General features: G+C 60.8%; 1 protein-coding gene across 2 annotated transcripts in view; it reads right to left on the bottom strand.

Annotated features, from left to right (window-relative positions):
* Positions 1 to 2399: 2399 nt before the first annotated feature.
* Positions 2400 to 22772, bottom strand: part of GNAO1 (G protein subunit alpha o1) — a 165375-nt gene continuing 145002 nt past the window's right edge. Inside the window, exons 6-9 of one of the 2 annotated variants that reach the window (XM_040633319.1) lie at positions 21453 to 21582; positions 8092 to 8245; positions 4759 to 4974; positions 2400 to 3694 (exon numbers count right to left, since the gene is read on the bottom strand). In XM_040633319.1, coding sequence (XP_040489253.1) covers positions 4787 to 4974; positions 8092 to 8245; positions 21453 to 21582 — 472 coding nt within the window. In that variant the 3' untranslated portion in view covers positions 2400 to 3694; positions 4759 to 4786. Of the gene's footprint in view, positions 3695 to 4758; positions 4975 to 8091; positions 8246 to 15020; positions 15438 to 17491; positions 17646 to 21452; positions 21583 to 22772 lie in introns of those variants that run through there. The other variant, XM_040633318.1, reaches the window with a different exon arrangement.

Genomic DNA, 22772 nt, shown 5'->3' with positions numbered 1-22772 from the left:
TCTAGCGTGTTGTGTGTGGCTGGAAGCTACGGCAGTTCCCTCCAGAGGGGCAAGTCGGATCCCGCTTCGGTTTCCGTTGGAGGGTTTTGCCCGTCCGTACGCCCTGCATGTTGCACACATTAAAGATGACCCTAATTCCGTGTGTTCTTAGGGTTCAAATGTGTGAAAAGAGGGAATGGCTTGGAGACCGTTTTGGGGGGTCTTGAGACATTGGAGTAAAGCAATCTGACCGTGATCAGAGCAGAGACCTGCCTTCCGTAGCTTAAATGACCCAAGAAGAGAAGTCCGAAATGCGCCCTTAGCTTTGGCACCTGGAGGGTAAAGGATCCTGGGCACTATACGGTCTCTTGGCCTTTGACACTCCTTGGGGGCATCTGGGACCGAGGCTCAGGGCGGTGGCGGGAGGCCAGGCCAGGGTCTTCCACGTTGGGGGGCCCCCATCCCACGCTGTCTCCCGTGCGCTGGCTGTCTCCGGGCTGCGGGCTCCGTGGCCAGCTGCGAACGGGCCGTGGTGAGTGGCGGGGTGGAGTGGCTCTTGCCCTCTCTGCGCTGTTAGAAGTGGCCGTGTTACTCCCTCCATTTTCTTGTGGGCCCTGTTTTGTTGTCATCTCAGGATCTTCTCAGTCCCACACCCCCCGCCCCCAAATTTTGAGGCTTTTATGAACCACAGAACGGTGGTCCTCGTGGCTGTCTTACTTGTGCTGGTAGAGCTCCTCGGTGTCCAGGTGGCCCCACGGACCCGATTTCCCACTGGCCCGTGCAGACCATGTGCTCTCTTATCCTCAGCCAGCAGACGCGGGCCTCTGGGGTGCGGAAGGCAAACCGACGCTCGGCTGCGAGGGCCCAGCACGCGCAGGGAGCCACGGCCTTGTGACCAGCTTGCCGAGCAGTGACCTCTGCCCGCCCGCCCTGACGCCCTTCATCACCTAGAAGCCTCCATCTCTCATCTCATCGCCGCTACTCGTGTTAGGTGAGAAGTGGTTCCAACCCAACTGCACGTTAGTCACTCGTGGAGCTTCTAGAAACTGTGATGCAGAGGTTCTGCCCCCTGCTCCTTGTTCTACTTGACTTGTCTTTCCCTGCTCTCTTTCCCCCAAAATGCTTCCTGACTTCCATTTTAAGGAAGATAAGGCAAAGAGACTTGTTTGTTTTACCTACAAAACTCATTTGAAAGGTAGGGAAGAACATCGCTAGAATATGGCTCCTTTTTAGGGAACTTGAGGTAGACAAAGTCTCCTTTGACCTGCCGGCGTCCTGGTTTGCCCTCTAGACCAGTGTCACGTCGTCCAGTTGTGCGCCATGAGTCGACTTTGCTGTCACCAGAGATGGTGGGGGGCCTCCCCCTGCAGGCAGGTCAGGGTGAGGGTTGCTGGTGGGAAAAGCACGGCAAGGGGAGGCACAGCCTGGCGGAGGAAGGCCAAGGGTGCCCCATCAGTTCTTTAAAACAGGGAGGCCTCTGGTTATTCCTAGCTCTGTGCCACAGTGTGGGCCTCTACCGCCACCCCCACTCAACTCAAAAGACCCTTGGGGTTGCTAGTGGGGGCGCCTCCTGGGCTGGTAACTCCCAACTGTTGGTGTGTGGAGAAGAGTCCAACCAACTGACCTCTTCGTGGTCCTCCCACCTCCCTAGATGGCTGTCGCGCTGACCGCTTGGCTAAGAAGTTATCCGTGGGTATGATACAAGGACTTTGCTGGGCTGGGTCCCCTCCAGGTCCCAGTCTCACGCGGTTTGCTGGTTATTACAGCACAAACCTGGCGAGCTAGGGGGAAGGGGGTCAGGCCTGCAGTGTGGAGGAGTGGAGAGTCCAGGCTGAGCTGACCTGTTATCCTGTGTGTTCAGCCTGGTGGGCTTCCTGGCAGCCAGGCACAGTAGGGGAGGCTTTTAAAGATGTCCAGGTGGATGGATGGATGTGACCCTTTAGGCGCAGAGGGCCCAGGCAACTTGGCCTTATTCATTAGGACCGACCACCCGCCTTCCCACTTCAGTGGGAATACTGGTACAGAAGAAATAGGACTCTATCTTACCAGAAAGTTCGGAATTACCTGCTTTGCCCACCCCCCATTTTTTTTCCCCATTCCAGTCCTCAATTCCACCCTCCCTTCAAACCAGCTGAATGAGGAGAGGTGGGGGGCCGGGAGAAAGAAGGCATCCGCAGGTGGGGGATGGCCAGCCCATTCCTAGGCCCTCCTTGCTCCCAGGTGCTGGGCTCAGCAGGCTTCCCCTTGGTGGCAGCACTCAGTGGGGGCGTGTGGATGTGGAGAAGGTCTGGGGTGGTGGGGGGAAAAGATCCTTATCTGGCACCTGCAGCCCTACCTGCCAGCCTCCCAGTGACTGTGGCCCAGTCAAATCCCTCCTTCCCTCCTGTCAGAATGAAGCCCGAGGGTGAGAGACTCCGGTATACAGACAAACATTCTCTTTATTGAGCTACACATGAATTTTCCATTAGTCAGAGAAGTAGACTGGCAGTGTGTAAGATATCACAGAAACCTCACCGATTGGGAATAGAAAGGCTTAGAAAGACCCGTGGGCTTTTTTTTTTCTTTTTTCCTTTTTTTCAAGTTTTTTTTTCTGTATTTTTAATTTTTTTGTGTGTTTTGTCTTTTCGCCTCCTCTTTATCTGAAATGGCCGTGACTGGTCTTCTTCAGCAAATAGTAAGTCTTAAAAGTGACACGGTGAAGAGGTTGGGGGTTTGGATACTAGTCAAAGTAGAAATGACAAAGGACTGATCATGGAAACTGGCTTTCGTGTAAACACTACATTCCATCTGTTTTTAAAATTTTTTTTTGTTTTTTTCCATCATGTGGTATTTAAAAATTTTTTTTTGTTCTTTTTATCTGCAGCACAAACATCCCCACGTGAGAAGGAGCGAACACAGGTCACTGAAACAAAGGAGAAGGCGGAGAGGGGCGCACACACACAAAGGGGGCATCCATCTGAGAGACTGAGAAGCAAAAATGTCAAAGGAAAAAACTCCACAACCCCGTTTCCCAAAGACTATGAGAGCCGGTCTGGTAGGTGGTACAGAGTGCTCATCGGGACAAAAACAAAAACAAAAACGAAAACGAAAACAAACAAAAAAATCATAAAGGGAATCTATAGAAAGGAGGTTGGCGGGAAAATTGTTTTCTGTAGGGTTCTATTTATAGGTTTGATCGGTACTCTTTTTGGCAGCTACTGGCCAGTGAGAGCTGTGCTTTTCTAGGTGATCCTGGAATGAGCCTGGGGCGGGCTGGCACACGGGGTGGGGGTGGGGGTGGGGCACTCTGGGAAGCACAGCCCGAGCATGCTCCCCAGGACCCGAGCCCCCAGGAGGGGCAGGCAGACAGGTGGCACCTCTGTAGGTGCACTGGGGGCCCCTCTGCACTGGGGATGGGTGGGGGTGCGGGTGCAGATGTGTATGCTGCTTTATTTCCAAAAAAAAAAAAAACAAATATGGATGAAATGGTGCGTTGTTTTTTTTTTAAGCTACAAAGCATATGAGAAATGTTCTTTTTTTTTCCTTTCAAATTCTAAATGTAAAGACTCAACTAAAACCAGATTCTACAGCATTCTACAGAAATACACAGCCGTCAGTCACTCTGGGGTCGTAGGTTGGACAGGGGCTTGATACAGAAAGGCTGTGTGTCTTACAAAGGCCAAAAGGTCATGCTACCAGGAGATCAACGTCAACAGCAAAGAGTCCGTGAAGCAGTCTGTAGAGAGAGAGATAAGGGGGTCCAGTCTGACCATTTTCTTTGATTTTAAAAACCAACCAACCAACCAAAAAAAAAAAAAAAAAAAACAACAACAACAACCACCACCCTAGAATGTTTTTAATAATGTTGGGGTAGGGCGAGATGGGGTGGCATCACAGGAGGGATTAAGAGCTCCAGGGGAGCCCAGCCCAGGCCCCCTGGGAGGCCTCACCCCACAGGACCCTGACTCTGGTCAGGCCTACATTAATCCGGCCCTCCCCTGGCCACCGCTGTCCTTCTCACCTCCCCCCTCCCTGCTCCCTCCGGGCCCTTCTCTTCTCCAGGGGGCTGGCTTCAACTCTGCAGGTGAATTGCAGCCATGGTTTCAATGTCCCCTCCCCTCAGCTGCTTCTAGAAAGCAGGCCAAGTCTCCCTTTCCTCCGACTCTCGCCTTTGAATAAAGAAAACTCAGGAGACGGTGGATTGGTCGGAGCAACGATTCTTCTAAGTTCTTGAAATTAACAACCACCGCCACCCAAAAGAGAAGCATCCTTAGTTTTCCTGTTATTGGGAGTAGAGGGTAGGGAGAGGTTTAGGGTGTTGGCCGTTGTTTGAAGGGCTTTGGAATTTACACGAGCGCAGGACAGAACTGAGACCACACAGCCTCGGGGGTGGAGCAGAGAGGCCAGACTCGTGCCAGGCCTTTCTCTGCCCTCCGTCCGCTCACAGAAACGGGTCTCAGGGTAAAGTCGCGTGGCTGTTCTTAAAAGGACGGATTCCCAAATCAGGCCCCCCATCACGACGTGTGTGTGTGTGTGCGCGTGCATGCGTGTGTGCACGAGTACAGATGCACACCCATGTGCTGTCCCGGAAAACCCTGATGATCCATGGGATGGTGGTCAGTTCTGTCCGAAGCTCTTTCTAATACAAACTAAAAAGAATTTTTTTCATATATATTCGTATATATATATAAGGTCTTGTTATACCTTTTTAAAGTTTATTTACCAACTTGCATTTGTTAGTGGTGTGTGTGTGTGTGTGTGTGTGCGCGCAAGCTTTTCTGTGAGTGCTGGAGTCATTACCAAATAGGTTGCTAAACAGGACAAGAGGTCAGTACAAGCCGCAGCCCCGCAGGTTGTTGGCAATGATTATGTCGGTGACGGCGTCGAACACCACCTGGATATTATTCGTGTCTGTGGCACAAGTCATGTGACAATAAATTTCTTTGTTGGGTGAGCGGTTTTTGCTTTCGAATTGTGCTTGGATGTAGGCGGCTGCGTCCTCGTAGGTATTGGGGCCTGCAACAAGACAGAGCAGGGGAGAGGCCCCGGTGAGAGCGCGGTGGCAGCGGGGTGGGGGGGCTGGGAACCCCCCTCCCATCGGAGGCGCTGGCTGCCGGGTTCCGGGCGCGGTGGCATCTTTCACGGAAGACCACGCCAGCTTAGCTTCTACCTGGCTCTTGCCTTCGTAAGGCCTTCGACTCTTTCCACACTGGATCTGCCCAGGAGCCCCGGGAGGGCAAGGGCCACAGATCGCCCCTTTTGCTTTCTAGGTGAGCACACCGAGGCTGGGGCCCGGGGCTGCTGGTCCCCACACTCACCCATGATCTAGACCAGGACAGAGAAGTCTGATGGAAGAGCTCTGGGGAAGGGGTGCCCCGGGACTCGTGGTGTCCCAGGCTGCGGCAGGTGACGAGCTGTACCCACGCTTCTTTCTCAAGGGCTTCCTCTCCCGAGAAGCCCCTCGGCAGGGCTGGGGTGTGGGAGCAGTGGTCTCCCCTGGGTGGGAAGTTTAAGGGGCTTGCTCTGTGTAACTGGCCCGGCTGCCCTCCACAGTCCCTCCGTTGTCCCCTAGGATCCTGGCCGGGGCCTGGGGCGGGGGGGATTTCTATGCATGGTGTAAGGACAGTTTTCCAACCAGCTACAATCCAAACCTTTGTGGCTGTGCCCTGTAGACAGCTTTCAGTGACCATGGAAGGTGGACTAACAGAATTGCCTAAAGGCCCCATCGAAGGAAGATACATCCCATTTTCACAAGTGCAGCTAGGATCTGGCCAGCATGGAAGTGATCCCATCTTTCTCCCCCTGTCCTGGCTCACCCGGGCCCACTCTCCAGCTGGAAGTTGTGAGCCAGGGGGCAGACTGGGGCTCGGGTGTTCTGTAGCCAGATTAGCGAAGAGGTCAAAGGTAAGGGGGTGGGGAGGTCTCCGAGGTGGGGGGGCAGGGCAGAGGCCTCTCCTCAACCCCACTCTTGGAGTGGGGGGGGCACCAAAAGCAGAAGTGCCCGGAGTGGCAAGTGTGGCGAAGACATCAAGTCAGTGGCAGCTCGAAGACTAGACTCAGCACCAGGGGGACCCCATCAAGGATCTTCCCTTCCAGACAGGGCCAAGACAGGGTGCTGATGGCCATGAGAAGCCCGCGGGGGCACCGCATCCAGACGGCGGGGGTGCCCAGCTGTGGCTTCTTAGCATTTGCGGAGTCAGTACGCCGACACCGTCCAGCCATCCCTTCCAGCTCGCCGTGCACACCCAGCCGCCCCTGCCCCTGCCCTGTAGCTTGTTTTGTGTCCCACAGGCCTTGGTGCCCCATGATGCCTCTGGGTGTCAGTGACCTTTTGTCATCCATCGTGGGGCTATTTGAACTCAAGCTGGATTCCTCTGGAGGCCCTGGAAAATTCTGTTTCTCAAATTCAGACTGACTTTCTCTGGGGGAGCCCAGAGCACTATACTCCCCAGCACCAAGACTGACCAGTCTTTGGACCAGGTCCCAGATCGGGCTGCCGTGGGGCAGGACCCTGGGGACAAGGAAGAGCCTTAGGGCCGAGCCCGCCCCGCAAGGGTAGCACTGGCCTCGGGCCTGCTGGGGTCGGTGGCTTCCAAGCCCCTCTCTGATCACCACCACTTTCTAAGGACCTGAATTGGCCCTGAAGGGCCTCAGCTGAGGCTGAGGGACGTCAGGAGTGTCTGGTGGGAGCGGACTGCAGCTGGGCCGCCCACAGGCAGGGCCCCTCTCGGACTCCCTCCGGCCTCCAAGGCCTTCCCCTTTCCTTGGTTTTCATCCTCTGAATAACACTAGGACAGTGACAGCCGCGGTAAGGAGGCTTAGCGCCTGGCTCTGTTCCTTCCATTTATCCACATGGCCACCCTGGGCGGTGGGCGTTATCGTGGGCTGCCACGGTGCCCGGATGAAAGGGGAGGCCCAGGTGACTGATTCGCACACCGCTGCGGCCGCTCTGGCTCCAGAGGCTGCGTGCGCCTGCCCGCCTCCCCGAGCCTGTGCCCATCCTCCCTGCGGCCCGGGATGGGCAGGCACCCCGCAGATTCCGCCAGCAGTGAGGGGACAGGCTGACAGGCCCTCCTCCCCACCCAAGGGTGAGAGGGCCGACTCTTCCTCATAGTAGAGGGGTTGGAGGGCGTGGCCCCTATTTCTTCTGGAAGCTGGCTGGGTTTGGGGACCTGTGTAGCCCTGGCAGCTGAGTCCAGGCCCTTCTCTCTCTCTCTCTGGGGTTGTCAGTGTGTGGGTTCCTGGCGGAGCCAACTTGTGACACAACCTCCTCTACTGCGGCCCCAAGGGCCACTAGAAGCTTCCCAGTCTCCAGAGGGATGAAGGCTGGGCTCTGGTGTCCCATCAACGCTGCTCCAGCCTTTGGCAGCCACCCAGAGCCGGGCCATCCCACAGCAGCCGCCCTCTGTCCGCTGCTAGACACGGCCTGACACCTCACCCACCCCTTCTGAAAGAGCTGCTTTGTGGGGGTCTGCGAGGCATCCTCCCGGGAGCCCGGTGAGAGAGAGGGTGCCCCTACTGCCAGGGAAGGCCGGAGAGAGGTAGGCGGGATGGAGGGGGCTTGCAGAGAGCTGGAGTGGTTAGATTTGAGGAAAAAGGGGTCAGGGGCATAGGAAGAGGGGGGACAGCAGGGATGGTGGGGTTGATGGAGGGGTGGGGGGAGGGCAGCAGTGTGGTGGGGGAAGAGTGGAAGGCCCTGGCCCGCAGGCGGGAGTGCTGCACACCACGTGCCCAAGCAGGCTGGGGCTGAAAAGCCGCCCAGACCACCTCCCAGGCCACGTGTCCACGCTTGCGGCTTCATGCCCAAGTGCTGTGTGGCCCAGCAGCCTGCCGGCGCAGGGGTCAGGGGAGGCCGCTGGCGAGCCTGGGGGAGGCAGGAGAGTTTTTCTAGAGGGTGAAGATGAAAGGGGAAGCCTGTGGTCTCGAGTCACGCAACCACAACACCAATGGATCGGGAGGGTCCATGTCCCACCATGCCCGGGCCTGTGTCCTGGGAAGGGCCAAACCGGGTCACCCCCTACTGTGCCTCTGCACCCCTGTCGGACTGGGGCAGAGGCCGGGCAGCCGGGCTCTGGCTCGGGGCTCTGGAAGAGACCTGGTCCCGGGCTGAGGCGGGGCCTCCCTGACACCCACCTGTGTATTCAGGAAAGCAGATGGTCAAAGGTGACTTCTTGATCTTCTCACCAAAGAGATCTTTCTTGTTGAGGAAGAGAATGATGGAGGTGTCGATGAAGAACTTGTTGTTACAGATGGAGTCGAAGAGCATGAGAGACTCGTGCATGCGGTTCTGCAGCCCCAGGTGGGGGAAAGAGAGCCGGACAGACAGCGGGAGGGACAGACATGGAGACAGGAAAAGAGAAGAAGAGAATTAGGTTTGAGAGGGAGGAACGGGGCTGCTCGGCAGCTCAGGCGGGGGCTCCTGGGCCCCCAGGACTCCTCCGAAGGTGACAGTCCAGCATTTGGGGCGGTCTACACTGTTGTCCCAGGGCGAATGGCAGAGACTGGCCTGGGCTGTGCTTATGGCTCCCTGGGTGAGACTGAGACCAGGGTGACGTGGGTTCTCCCTGGGGCAGAGTCCCCAGCCATGGCATGGTCTTCCTGCACGGGCGCCGGTGTGTGGGGGTGGGGGAGGTGGTGCTGGACGGGAGCCCTGGAGCTGGGCTGTGGCACTTCCCATTCAGGTCTTTCCTCTAGGGCTCAATCTGTGGGTGGAAATGTCCTCTGGGAGTGTAGAGGGACAGGGGATGCCAGGCTCCTGCCAGCATCCTCGAGGGGCCACGACTGCGGGGCGGTAGTCCTGCCCAGGCTGCCTCCAGGTTGGGGGCGCTGGCCAGACTCCCTCTGGCTGGGTGCTGTCCTGCCCACAGAAGTCTGTTTAGCGAAGGAGTGACTGCGATGGGCACTCCCAATAGAGCAGAACCTGAGGGGGGTAGCCCTTTGCCCTGGGCAAGGACTGGTTCATTCTACGGGGGGTGGGGGGAGAAGCAGCACATAAACTTGGGTAATGTTTCTTGGCAATGCAGGGGAGCACATCTTTCTGTGAGTGAAGCCATTTCTGCATGGAAGGTGGTACCTCCATGGAATGTACCTTCCCGGGGAAAGGGTCAGCCACTCATTTTCCCCAAGGACCCTGTCCTCGCCCTGGGAACTTATCCATTCCAAACCCAGCACCATGGGTAACTCCAGGCCACGCTGTCCCCCTTTGGTAAGAAGATAGAGACAAATCATTGCAGAGAGGTGGCGTGGGCACACGGGGCCTCAGCTCGTTCCCTGGGGCCCAGCAAGCAGTGGGAGCTGAGGACATTGCTGGGTGAATTGTGGCTACCTTCCTCCATCTGAGTGGAGGGCGGGTGAGGAAGACGGTGGGGCGGCCACCACCGGTCACCTGGCCCTGCTGTGCCGAAGTACCAAGCCCAGCACTTCACCCGCCTCACGTGATTTAGCCTCATCAACCCTTAGGGACTATGGAGAGGCGACAGAGCTGGGGCCCAGAACAGCAGACACGGGGACCCGGCTCTGGGCCAGATCCAGAGCTTATGACACCAAATGGGTTTGTCCAGCCAAGATGAGGAGCCTGCAGCCTTCAGAGGAATAAGTAATAAGAGGGTCACGCCCCGTTCTGCGCACCTTCAGCCCCTCTTCCATGACTGCATTATTACCCAGTGACCTGTACGGGTCTCCCAGCCCCAACCCTGTTTTATGGCTCAGGCCTGCTGGAACTAGGGCTCAGCTGCCCCTGGGGACCCCGCACACAACCGGCGTGGTTCTCAGCCACTCTGGGAGCTGCCGGAAACGGCCTCGTCCTGCTCTGTAACCAGCTCGGTCAACACCTATGATCTTGTTACCCTCCTGGCCTCAACCGGCGCACTCCGTTCTCAGCCCCTGAAGTCGGCCTGTCGTCTGCACAGTTGCCGGAACACTCAGGCTCACGGTGCCACCTCTGAGGGCGGAGGACGGACGCTCGGCCACCAGAGGACTTGCTAGGGCCTCCCACCACACAGAGACTGGGCCTGCAGCTGCTCAACCAGGGGTTGGAAGCCCACGGCCAGGGCCAACTCCCAAGTCCACTGCACCACTGTCCCGAGCACCGTTTTGGTGTTCGGACACTGGGGGAGGCGGCGGGGACACAGGCTGGATTGCTCCCAGGACCAGAAGGGATCACCAGGGTGACCTGAGCCGAGTGGGGACTGCGTCCCTTTGGCACACGGGCTGGCCTGAGGGCTTGCAGGGAAGTGGGGGCCAGCCGCTCGGGCCCCACAGGTCCACTCTGCTAGGGCTCAGCCCCTGCACGGCCTCCGCCCAGGGCTGCAGAGCACGCACGCACACGCACACCTGCTCTGCCCAGCAGCGCCAACTGGATTTGCGTGCAGGGGCCTCTGCTGGGCTGCTGGGCGGCTGTGGGAACGACCAGCTCAAGTCCTGCTCTCTGAGAGCTCACAGTCTAGTTGGGGGACAGTGCCCACACAGAAAAGGTCTTCGGTCGGGAGAGGCACTCTGCATAGTTGGACCTGGTTTTGTGCGGAAGGTCTTGGAGGACGGCTGATCCTGGAGGCTCCGGGTGAACAGTGGGGAGGGGAGGCGCCGGCACTGAGCCCCCTCCACACCCGCAGGCCTGACCGCCCTCCCTCTGCACACGGACCGGAACCCACCACCTGTGAGCCCTGCTTGTCCTTACGAGCTTTCCCGGAGGAAACAGACGCAGGAGTATTGGCCAGATGGAGGCAGCAGCACTTGAGAAAAGAGAAAGAAGCCAGAGATCACGGATGGGCGATGGCCACCCCCTCCTGGCCACTGTCGCCTTCCTGTCTCCCCCCACGGCCAGCAGCCGCAGGAGAGCGCCATCTGCCGTCCCCTGGCCGCTGCGTCCCCCAGGGCAGTGGTGTGGCCGCACCAAGCACACGCTAGGACAGGACGGTGGGCTCGTGACCATCCCAAGGGGTCAGCAGGGTCAGGCCGGCCGCCCCAGGAAGCGTGTGCCCATCTGCCAGGTGGCCCACAGTGCTGGCCCTGGGACCGGCCGGGTGCCGAGCACGGGGACCCGTGTCATGTGGGAGCTGACGCAACGCATCACGCTGGCACTAGAGAAAGCTGGCACTCTTTTATTAACGGCAGGTCACTAATAAATACATTACGGCAGCCAATAAATTATTACAATAACTAGAGATTTATTAAACCAACAAGTCACTCTTCTTACAAAATTACAGTTAATGTGGGGTGGGCGGCGGCGGCGGGGCTGGGACGTGGGGCCGCTGCACCTCGGGGAGGCTTGCTAAGGAAGGAGAGCAGCGCCGGGCTCCCCTCTGCCTGGGACAGGGGTGGGAGCATGGGGAGGAGGCCTGGGGTGGGGGGTGGGGATGAGCCAGGAGAAGAGCAGGGGCAGGAGGATGCGGGTGGGGAGGCGAGGAGAGAACGGGTCACAGCAGTGCTGAGAAAGGGGTGTGGGCTCCCGCTGGTGGTCTTGGAGCACTGGGCCTGGGGCTGAGCGCTTCCCCTCCAGAGGGACACCCTTCTCTGACGTGAGGGCCCAGGACTTTGGACTTGAAGTTCTCTTTCTGCTTCTGTCCCAGCCTGGCCCTCCCTTGACAGGGCTGTGTGTCTGGCTGGGGCGGGGTCTGTCTGGAGCGCCGGAGCCCCTGCGCTCTCTGGGCGGGGTGGCTCAGGACTAGCCTCGCTGCGGGGTGGGTAGTCGGAGGGGGCAGTGCCCACCCTGGCCCTATTCCCTGGTCTGTGTGTTGTGCCCCGTCCCACCGCCCTGGGCCGCTGGGATCCTTCGCTCCATAGGCTTGGGTGTGGTCACAGGGGAACTGGCTGTGGGTGTTCACCACTGGCACCCCAGATTGAATCCACGGTGGCCACAGAGCCAGACCCTTGGGCCTCCGTGCCTGAGAGTGGCCAGGTGCCCCTAATCACTTCCAGAAGGCTCGGAGAAGAACAGACGCAGCCAGAAGGGGCTTTGTGTGCCTGGCTTCTCAAAGGGGGCTGGACAGACCCCACCTGGTCTGGAGCAGGGGCTGAGTCAGGACTGTGGCGGGTTTACTTCCCAAGAGGGCTGAAGAGCTCTCTGAGTGAGGCCAGGTGGAAAGAGGGAGGGTCAAGAAGGGAGGCAGGGGCAGGAAAAACTTGCGAATCGGCCCCGGGGGGGGGGATAACTGTAAGTACTCCTGGGGCAGCCCCTCCTAGCAGGGCTCATCCCGGCAGAAGGGAAGGGCCTCGGTGACAGGACTCCCGGGCCTTCCCTGTTGGGGGTTTACAGATAGCCTGCTTACGAGGGGTCTCGTGGGGGGGGGGCCTGTGGGAGACTCGCCGTTGCTCAGTATGGTCGCGGAGGGCCTGGTGTCTCCAGTTCCCGCAGTGGGGTGTGGAGCTGGCTGGGGGGAGAGGGGGGTGGTGGCCTCCTGCCTGGGCTCTGCCACCACTCCTGGGTAGGAGCACATGGCTATAGGCCCGCAGGCTCCATCGGGGCCAGAGACGGGAGAGAGGAAGGGGCCAAGGCCCCGGGCATCTAAGGCCTCCATGGAAGATGGCCGAGGACCCCAGAATGTCACAGCCGTCGGCCAGGGACCCAGAGCTGTGCTTTCTGCTCAGGGCTGGCGCAGAGCTCACACCCGCCTCAGGCCAGAGTGCACAGGTTCAAAGGAGCCCCTACTGGGCCTCAGGCACCGCTCCCCCCAGTCAGGCCGGAGAGCGCTGGGGACCGCTCAGTTCTCGGTAGGAAGGCCAAGACTGGGCTTTTGTGAGGGCAAGCAGTGCGGGGCACAGAACTTGCCCACAGGCATCTAGACGGCAAGCACAATTGTCATGGGTTTGGCAAAAGCGCTCCTCCGAGAAATCCAGTTTCTCCTTAACCCCCTAAATTAGAGCCATTCACAGACTTTAAGCATGGTCCTTTTGGGGACACGCACGGGGCCACCGTGGACAAGAGACGCACCCGTCTGGTCTCTCGCACTCTCAATCTCTTCCTCTCACACCCACACCCGCGACGGAGCCAAAACTCATCTGTCACCCTCCGTCATCCCTCCCCACGGTGATGCCGCTGGGAACGACGTGGATGGGAGACGCAGTGGACAGGGAGGGACATTCGTCCCGGATACCTTCTCTCTGTGGGCTCCTACTAGACAGCCAGGACTCCTGTGGCAGGCGGGGTGGAACGGCGGGAGCTCTGAGCAGCAGGGCGGCCCGGGGCACAGGAGAGCAGAAAGGCCCCAGCGACCTGCCCCTCCCGCCTCCTCCTGCTACAGATGAGAGGGCCATGGGCCCCGGGGTGGCCAGGGGCTCCCACCTCCAGGACGACGGCCTCAGAGGTGGGGCTGGCCAAGCACCCCGTCCCTCCTCTGGGCAGCTACTTTTGAGTCTGGGCTCACGGGGCCGAGTTAGGGGCGCAGCTGGTCATACCCAGAGCGGTAATGCTGGGAAATAACTGCTATGTCTTCACTGTTGGGCAGAACGGCTGCACTGGCCCTGGCCGTCACGGCAGGACATGGAGACTGCTGGCTCTCAGGGCCTGTCCTCTGCCGCGCCCCAGCACCTGGTACAAGGTGCTTCACACACAACAAGGCAAGCAACATTGAGGTGCACTTGGGCTGGAGGGGCGGTTCCTGCAGCCCGTCCACCTAGTGATTCCACAGGAGGCCAGGGGCAGAAGTAAGAGCCAGACCGGGGGAGGGGGGGCTTACTGGTGGCACCCCTCCCTGTAGGCATTTGGCACTAAGGGGTATGCCCTGGGCCCCCATGCACCAGCCAGAGCGCCATCCCTGCTGGAACCAAGAAGCCCAGAGCTGTCGGCACGGGGCTCTTCCCGGCTCTGGGGCAGTCCAGGGGGCTGCACTCGGAGTCCAGGACCAGAGCCCAGAGTGGAGGCTAGGAGAGCAGAGGGCTGGAGGAAGGAGCCAGAGGCCTCTCCAGGGGCACATCTGATTCCCCAGGCAGAGCCTGCCGTACAAGCACACGGGGCCCGCCTGGGGCGTTGGCTGGTGGCATTGGCCCGCTGGAAGCTCCTGGGTGTGAGAGAGAGGTGTGCTGATTGCCCAAGGCCAGCCGAGGCCTGGGTTAGCAAGCCACCCCGCTCCTTTCTGCTTAGGAACCTCTGTAGCAAAGCCCCTCTAAGGCATCCTAGGACTCTCTTTCCAAAAAAAGGGGGGCTGGGTATGTGTCCGAGCCAGCATGGGCCCCCCTCACAGCGTACATTCCAGCCTGGTAGTCCCATCTGCCCATCCTCCTCTGCTCCTGAGGCCTGGCGGGACACCACCAGCTTTGGACAAACCCTGGTTTCTCCACCAAGACAGAGGAACCCGGGGCCTTGGCTGCAGGGGCCACATCAACCCCTCCCCTGGGCCTCCCCAACCTCGGAACGCGGTGCCTGAAGGGCCGTGCCTGCCCTTGCTGAGCTGGATTCACTGCGAACTCGGGACAGAAAAGCCTGTCTACTCACATTCTGGAGCAGGTGATGGGAGAAAGTGAACGGGTCACCCTGGAGCCCGCAAGCCCTGGGCGTGAGGCCCTACTCCAGACAACACCAGAGCAACTTCCCCTCCGCCTCCCCTCCTCCGCCGCCTCCCACCTCTTCCTGGACCTCCGTCCAGGCGCGGGACTTGACCCCTCCACCCTCAACCACGTGCCTTTGCAATGCGTCAGTCTCAGAAGCATCTCCAGACCTATGAGGAGTCAGGGCTGGGGGTCCCCAGGAAGGCCACGGCAACCCCCAGGGGCGTGCAAGGAAGGATGGTCCAGATAAGAAAGGGCTTGTGCCTGGGGGCTGAGATCCAGGCGGAAGGCGGGAGGCACTCGCCAAGGTCGAGCCCTGGGACCCACACGCGCTTGGGTTGGTCCCACCCTGGCTTTTGGTGACGGAGCTGCCCTCAACCAGACAGACCCCAGAAAAAGCTGAGCAGTGGCTCCCGCTGGCCCCACCCCGTCCAGCACCGTGCCCCCCAGAGCCACCCCACACAGGAGGAGACCGTGCGGCTTTGAATGTGAGTCAGCGAGTGTAGTGCATGCCCGCTCTGGGCCAAACGGCGGCCACCCGCCTCCCCGGGACAAAACACTCAGCGATGAAGCGGAGGCCAGCGGCGCGGGCACTCAGCCCCCCGGCCCGGCCCCCGGGTTACCACGTGTTCTGATGTCTGGGGGACGGCGGCCCCTGGCGGCTGTGCCCTCCTCCCTCCTCGTCGCCGGCTGCAGGTGCTTCGCTGTCAAGTGCAGAGTGGTGTGAGCGGTGGCGGTGCTCTGGTTCCAGGGCAGGGGTGGGGCAGCAGCCAGGCGGGGAGGTGGGCAGCCGGTGGGTGAGGCGGGCGCTCAGTAGAGGCCGCAGCCCCGCAGGTTTTTGGCGATGATGACGTCCGTCACGGCGTCAAAGACAAACTGGATGTTGTTGGTGTCGGTGGCGCAGGTGACGTGGGTGTAGATCTCCTTGTGGGCGGACTTGTTCTTGCTCTCGTACTGGGCCTGGATGTAAGCCACGGCTTCTGTGAAGGCACTGGGGCCTGCAGGAGAGACCAGGAGCGGGCCGGTGAGGTGAGGCCGTGCCGCCCCAGGCCTGGGCCTCCCCACGACAACCCTGAGGGCAAAGCCCGATGGCGGGGGGAGCGTGCTGGCCCAGCTAAGCCGACAGGGGGCCATGGAATCAAGTCGGCAGTCGCGTCCAGCTTGAAAATAACGAAGCAAACTATCAAAGCTCACGGTGCCTCATCTGTATTAAGGGTGAGTCCTGGTTCATGAACCTCCTGTTTCCTTTCGAATCTGCACCCACTGACTCCTGCTGCATGTGTTCCTTCATACCGTGGGCCCTGCTCCGAGACGGCGGCCTGCAGGCTGGTCCGCCCTGGGTCACCTCCCTTGGCAGTTGCTGGGTGGCCGTGAGCCACCTTGGCCTCCCCGCCTCCTTCTCACCCCGGGCCTTTCTTCTGTTAGCTACCAGGTATTAACAGCTGCCCGGCTCTGCTGCGGGCCTGGGGAGTGCCACACTGCCCCGTTCCCAGGACAGCCCAGGGACAGGTGTTTCGGGAGAGCAGCTGCTGTCCGGGGAGAAGCAGAACAGGACTCCCAGCTTTGCACTGAAGCCCTCAGGGGCTCCAGGAGTTGGGGCGGAGCCATGGTAGGGCTGCCACCACCCACAGGGCAGGCAGGGAGTGGAGCTGGATCTTAGAGCCGGGCTGGGGTGGAAAAGCCTGGGAGGGGCCCATCTGGAAGGGGTTCCGGGTCCCTCAGGCACATGGGCACATGGGCCAGGCCTTGAGGGTCGACCAGACCACAGCTGCTTCTGAAATCAGGGCTGGAGGTGAGGGAGGGTGTCCCTGGGACCTACAGGCCATCGCTTAGATCTCCTCAGCCCCAAACCAGCCGTGGTGACTGCCCCATCCCGCCTGCTTCTGCTATGCCACAGGCCACAGCCCAGGTCCCTTAGGGCGGGATCCACAAACCCCCACATCGTGGCTAAGTGGTGGGCATGAGGGCCTTGTCCGTCTCTGGTTGCATACTACTGGGGGCCTGGCCTCTGGGGTAGTCAGCCTGGCCTTAAGGGAGGGGGAGACAATACTGCTTGTCTGGCCCCAAGCCGTGACCCCCACATCTTCAGCCTGGGGGCTCCCCTGACGGGCCCGCCTCGTTGGGACTCTGCCCCTGCCCTGTGCTTTCCAGGCCGGGGGCTGGTCAGGCTGGGGAGGCCCACTTCTCCACCCACTCACTCCTCTGGCCAGGCTCTGGCCATCTGGAAAAGCCAATGGGTCACCTTTCTGGCCACCTTTGCTGGTGCATGGGGTCCTGGTCAGGCTGTCCTCCCTGGCTGCCCGTACCTCCCACAGCTGGGTAAACCATGACAACATTAACAGAGGCGGCTCTGATCTCCTTAGCCCCTCTGCAGGGAACCCAGCGTCTCTACTACTTGAGAAGCCCTGTCATGGCCAATGGCCACTCGCCGCATGTAAGAGCCCGTATGGGACTCAGCACTCAGGACAGGGTGCTGCTATGGTGCTTGTTAGTCACGACAGCACGATGACAGTCCCAGCAAATGTTCAGTGAGCACCTACCACGTGCCAGCTGCCATGCTAAGCTCTCCATGCTCATTAGCTCACTTTGTCCTCACAGCAAGTCCTGAGGGAGGGCGGCAGAATCCCAGCGATTACGTAACCTGCTATGAGTGGCAGAGCTGGGCATGACCCTCTGGCTGCCGGACTCGAAGCCCTGCTTTTAAGCCCCTTATCGCCCTGGTGCTGTCACCTCACTGGTAATCTGTGTTTACAGATGACCAAGCTGAGGCTCCAAGAGGTCGCTGAGCTCCCATAACTCATGCGTGGTGGAACCAGGATTCCGACTGGGCTCCCCCGGACCGCACGGCCTGCCTCCCTACAGCACATTCGGGGGGTCGGGGCGGGGGAGGCCCGTCTTCTGCTCTGTGCTGGATTCTTCCTCCAGCCGTGCCTCCGCAGAGCACGGTGACGGCGGGCCAGGCGAGGCCAAGGGGCGACTCCCTCGGGAACTCGCGCGGCCAGAAGCAGCTGCGAAGGCTCCTGCCGTCCCTACCGGGACGGGGACTCTCTACCTGTGTATTCGGGGAAGCAGATGGTTAGCGGGGACTTCTTGATCTTCTCTTCAAATATGTCCTTCTTGTTCAGAAACAGGATGACGGACGTGTCTGTGAACCACTTGTTGTTGCAGATGCTGTCGAATAGCTTCAAGGACTCGTGCATGCGGTTCTGCAACAGAGCGGAGAGGCAGGTGAGGCTGGCAGTGCCCGGGGCCCCGAGTCCCCGCGGCCACCGCCACAGCGCACCAAGCAAAGGAGGGGACCGCCGCCGTGGCCGACCGTGCCACCAACGGACGGAGACAGGAGGACCCGCAGGACAAACGGGACACGCTCCTTACTTCATTCCACACGCAGGCAGGCTGGGGCAGAGCAGGGCGGGCGGGGCGGGGAATGCTGCCCACCTCCCTGACCCCTGCGGAGGGCCGCCCTGGGACAGGGCAGCGAAGTCCCCCGGAGGGGCTCCGGCTCACGGAGAGGACATGCACCATGCACGCAGGGGACAGGGGCAGCACCACCATCCAACACGTCTACACGGAACCACGGGCCATGCAGAGTTCTCTATCGGGGTCTCATTCGGTTTCACCAGCGGGGGTGGGGGGGTGCACGCATTCCTTTGGGAAACATTAACCGAGGACGAAGAGATCCTCGAATTAATCCAGAGTTGGAAGCAGACACCAGGGGGACAGCGTCTGGGGGGTGATCTTGCTGTGGCCTTGGTGCAGGTGGGGGATGGGGTTGGTTGGCTGGGCCGCGGCTGGGCCGGCGGCGGCTCTGGGTGAGTTGTTGGGGCTGGTTTCTCAGTAGAGTGGCCAGAAGAACCCCAAGAAGAAACCCAGCAAAACAGATTAATACGGAAAGGAAGATAAAAACCCAGAACACAGGAGGAAAAGAGAGAAGAAAAAACTGAAATATTGGTTCCACGAGTCTTGGGTCCAGAGCGTCAAGGCCAGCCCCTCCTGAGGCCCCCACGCAGGCTGGCGGAGGCACGGTCGCCCGGGACCAAGAATGAGGACGGCGAGGGTGGGGAGGCGGGAGTGGGCGGGGCAGGCAGTCACAGCAAGTCACCCGGCGGGGCCCTGACAACCTGGTGCTTTCAACTCTTAACTGATGGTTTCGGTTGGAGGGAGGCACTTCATACCTGCCCAGCTTGGAGCGTCTCTCAGAATCTGCGCATGGTTTTGGCCTTGGTTTGGCAAGTTAAGGCCCTGCAGGCGGCGGTGACGATAGTGGCGTGGAGAAGCGGTGGCAGGCCGAGGCCCAGGGCCGCTGGAGCCACTGGCTTGGGGTATGAGGACGGGATGAAACCCTTGGGCTGCCGGGGCGCAGTGGGTGTGGTGGCTGGCCGGCGGGGGGGTGGGTGGGTGGGGTGGGGGGCAGCCCCAAGCCCCCGGGCCCCTGGCCAGGCTCCAGAAGCCGTCTGCAGACCCCTCTGTCCCGGCAGGCCCCGCTCCTGCCCCAGGACAGGAGGGACGTGCGGGCTGAACACAGGAAGTCTGAGGACCAAGGACCGGTCAGCAGGGTCCAGCTTCCGCCTCCCGAGGGTGGAGTGTCCATGTCCCACAGCTTGTCCTTTCGCCACACGCTTGGATGGAGCGGCCCGACCACAGCTGTCTCCCGAGCACAAAGTCCTGAGTGCAGCGGGCCTCACTGCCGTCCATGAGGCTGCTCGACTACCGTGGTCATTTTACGAAAGAGGAAGGGAGAGGCTGCCCACGCTCACCCAGTGGCAAGGGCAGGGCCAGGCTCTGGCTCCCCAGCTGCCCAATGCTGCCGAGTCCCGGACACACAGACGTTTGCTTAGTTCTCCTGCCATGGTATTGTTTGCGCCTTTGTGGGTGCTTGTCATGTCGTGAAGCCCATTCCTGGAGGGCCGCTGCTTTTCCCGGGAGGCACAGGCAGCCTGCTTTGGGGTGGAAAGGGCTCCAGGAAAAGCCCGTTCCTGGCCTTGGCTTCCCCAAGGTCCTGTGCTTCAGCCCTTGTGCATCAAGGGCCGGGGAAATGGGGCAGGAAGAGAGGGGAGAGAAGGCGGAAGAGGGACAGTGAAGTCAAGAAGAGAAGGAGGTGGAGGGGCCTGGGGGGAGAGCTCCCCAGAAGCTGTGCTCCACTCAGGAGCAGGGCTGGTGAGGGGCTCCCGGAGGCGTGGCTGGGCTGGACAGGGTGGGCAGACCGGGACGGCTACGCGAGCACAAGTCCTGGCACCCAACCAGGCCCGCATTTACTGGTGACCCGAGGGCCAAGGAGCTCGAGGCCCCGTGGCTGCCAGACCCACAGATGTCCCTTCACTTCCACCTGGCGCTCCAGATACGAGTGAGCGGCCCTGCCCCACGGCTGTGGAGCCTGTGACTTGGGTTTAAGCTGCGTGCAGGCCTGGGAGGGCAGGGCACAGGGGAGAGGCGAATTCAGGGAGAGTGGCCCTCCCGCCCTCCCGCTCTCTGCTCTCTTTGCAACCTGTGGCTGGGCTAGCATCGCGTTCACTGCCCAGCCCTGCTCTTGCTCCCAGGCTTTGGAGGGAGAAAAGATGAGCCAAGTGGAGCCCAGACCATGTGGGGGGACGCCCCTGCACGGTGAACAGCTGCTTCAAATCACAGGGTCAACCGGCGGAACAGTGAGAGATGCGCCAGGGCCGTCCCTGTGCAGGGGTGCATGGTGGGGGGCAGTCAGTGAATCCGGGTCCAAGCACGGCCCAGTGTGGGCATCTACCCACCGCCCGGCTCCAGGGATCCAAGACGCCACAGCCTGCCAAGGCCACTGAGAGGGACAGCGTTACCAGAAGGAGCTCCCGGCCAAGGCCCAGGAACCTCGCCCCTGGACAAGGCAGGGCTTAGGGGGCTTTGCTGGGACCCAACTCAGTGGTGCAGCTGGCCCCAAAAGAGGAAGGGCAAGGAAGACAAACCAGCATGGGGTTCGCCTCCGCCCCCGCCGGCGGCTCCCATCCCAGTCTGCCAAAAGCCTCGTCCATGTGCCAGTCCCTCCCCATGGCGCGGCACCCCCAGCCTGCAGCCCATCTGAGGCGCACAGAAGCCCTGTGGGACCAGCAGGCCGGGACTGCGGCGGAGACAGACCCAGAGAGACCGCCTTGCTCAGGGCCTGCCGTGACAACGCACTGCTTCAAGCTCTCAGCGCTGACTGTGAGAGGCTGGGGGCCCAGGGTCTGTGCGTGCTTCCCACAGCAGGGGCTGACCCCATAGCCAAGAGCCCATGACCCCCCGAGGTGCCCCGGGCTCGTCTCCAGGGACCCCGTGGGTGCATCACGCCAACACCCAGCTTCCTTTGCAGGTTGTATAGACGGGCCCACTGCTCAGTGGATGCCCCCCACACATAGGGACGGTCGCCAGTGACGGTACAACCACCAGCTCCGCGGTTCCAAGCATTTCACGCGCGTTCTCTCATTCCATCGCCGATGGCCCCACGACGATTGTACTATCGGTACCCCACTTCAACAGATAATAGTAACCGAAGCAGGGAGGGAGCCCCCGGAATTTGGCGGCAAACCAGAAGTAGGCTCAGAGAAAGGCCGCACCTCCCTTTGAAGCCAGCCTGGCCATCCTCCTCTGAGGAGGGGCCCGCGCCCCGCTGCCCACACCCCCTCACCCCACCAGCCGCACGCAGCTCCTCTGGCCGCAGCCCAGCCAGCGCTCAGGGCGGGCTGTCAGGCCTAAGACTGGCTATTTCTGTCTTACATACAGTCTTGCTTGACTGCACCTTGATTTCTTTTAGGATTGGCTTAATTCCGTTCTGGCCCGATGGCCTCCGGGCTTCTGCTGTGACTACCGAAGAGTCACTAACCGCCCGCGGCGGCCTCTCCTGCACCCGCATCACGGGGCGTCTGCCTGGCCGTCGCCACAGAGGGAGCGGGCACGGCCCCCCAATGGCCGAGCCCCAGCCAGCACAGCTGGCCCCGCCCTGGAGCCACCGGGGCCACTGAGGCCGAGTCTCTCCGTGCCGCCACGGGCCGGGCGGGCCCGGGGCCACTCACCGTGGTCTCGTCTTCATGGAGCACCTGGTCGTAGCCGCTGAGCGCGACGCAGAAGATAATGGCTGTGACGTCCTCAAAGCAGTGGATCCACTTCTTGCGTTCAGATCGCTGGCCCCCGACGTCGAACAGCCTGGCGGGGGAGACAGGGAAGCTGTGAGTGGTGGGTGTGGGGATGCCTGGTCAAGCCCCTAGCCTCCCGGGGAGCCCCGTGGCAGGTGCTGATGGGCAGACTGCTGCCGTCTGGACCAGCGCTGGGCTGTGCTCACATGCCGGGGCTCAGAGACCTGCCCTTGCATCTCGAGAATTTTTCAAAGGGGGGTGCCTCAGCTGGCCCCCAATAAATGCTTCTGTGAGGCCCTCCTCTCAGGGCAGCATGCATAGCCTGTTCCTGGCCTTCCGTGTGTCTGGTCATGTCTGTGTTTTGGGCAAACTCCAAACCGGCCAGAGGGGTGTCAGGTAGGCAGGGATCGGCACCCATTACACAGAGGGAAAGGGAGGCACCAAGGGGTGAAGGGCCCGTGGTCCTGGCGAGGGCTGGTATGGTAAAGCGAGGGTCTGACCCGGATCTGTCTGCAGACAGAGCCTCACCTCTGCTCTGTGCCACCCCTCCCCGGCAGAGGGCTGCCTGCCTCTCCCCCCTAGACACCACCCGCCAGGAAACACGAGGGCTGTGGGAGGAGACTGTGGGCAGGTACGACCACGTCCCGGAGGTAAGAGGTCAGTCTCCTCCCCTGAGCAAAGACCCACAGCCTCCCAGGCCCGGGCTCTGACCCAGTGTGCATGGGGAACCCTGGCCCTCTCGACAGAGGAGAACCGCTGCAGGCAGAAGCCAGTAAGCTCAGGGCAAGGCAGTAGGTTGAGTTCCTGTCCTGCCACCACCTCCCTTGGGTCCTGCTTCCGTATCTGAAATACAGGGGCATGGCCCCCTCGTCTCTGTGGCCCCTCCAAAATGCTGATTGTCACGCTTTGCCCGCTGCACAGCCCCGAGCCCAGGTCCCCTCCCTGTGACCAGAGGTGTGGGTTGGAGACACTGAGGAGACCAGAAGGCAAGAGACACCTTGTGGGGCCACTCAGCCACTGCTGTACTCCCCATGTTCAGGGGAGGCTTTGCGTCCAGTGTTGCCTGCTGGGTCCAGGACCCCCGGGGCAGAACTTGAGCCCCCTCAGTCTGTGTGAGAGCAGGCCAGGGCCGGGGAGGTGGTGTGGGATCCAGCCCTCCTAGGCGCGACAGGGGGCCACAAAACAGGGCCTTACACTGTGGTCCCTGCCCCCCTGGCTCTCCTCCTGTGCCACGGACACCCAGAAACCACGTCTGGAAGG

This window comes from Ursus maritimus, unplaced genomic scaffold (assembly GCF_017311325.1).
Source record: "Ursus maritimus isolate PB19 unplaced genomic scaffold, ASM1731132v1 scaffold_19, whole genome shotgun sequence".
NCBI lineage: Eukaryota > Metazoa > Chordata > Mammalia > Carnivora > Ursidae > Ursus > Ursus maritimus.
The sequence above is the reverse complement of the archived record's forward strand: the minus strand, read 5'-3'. Positions and strand labels throughout refer to the sequence as shown.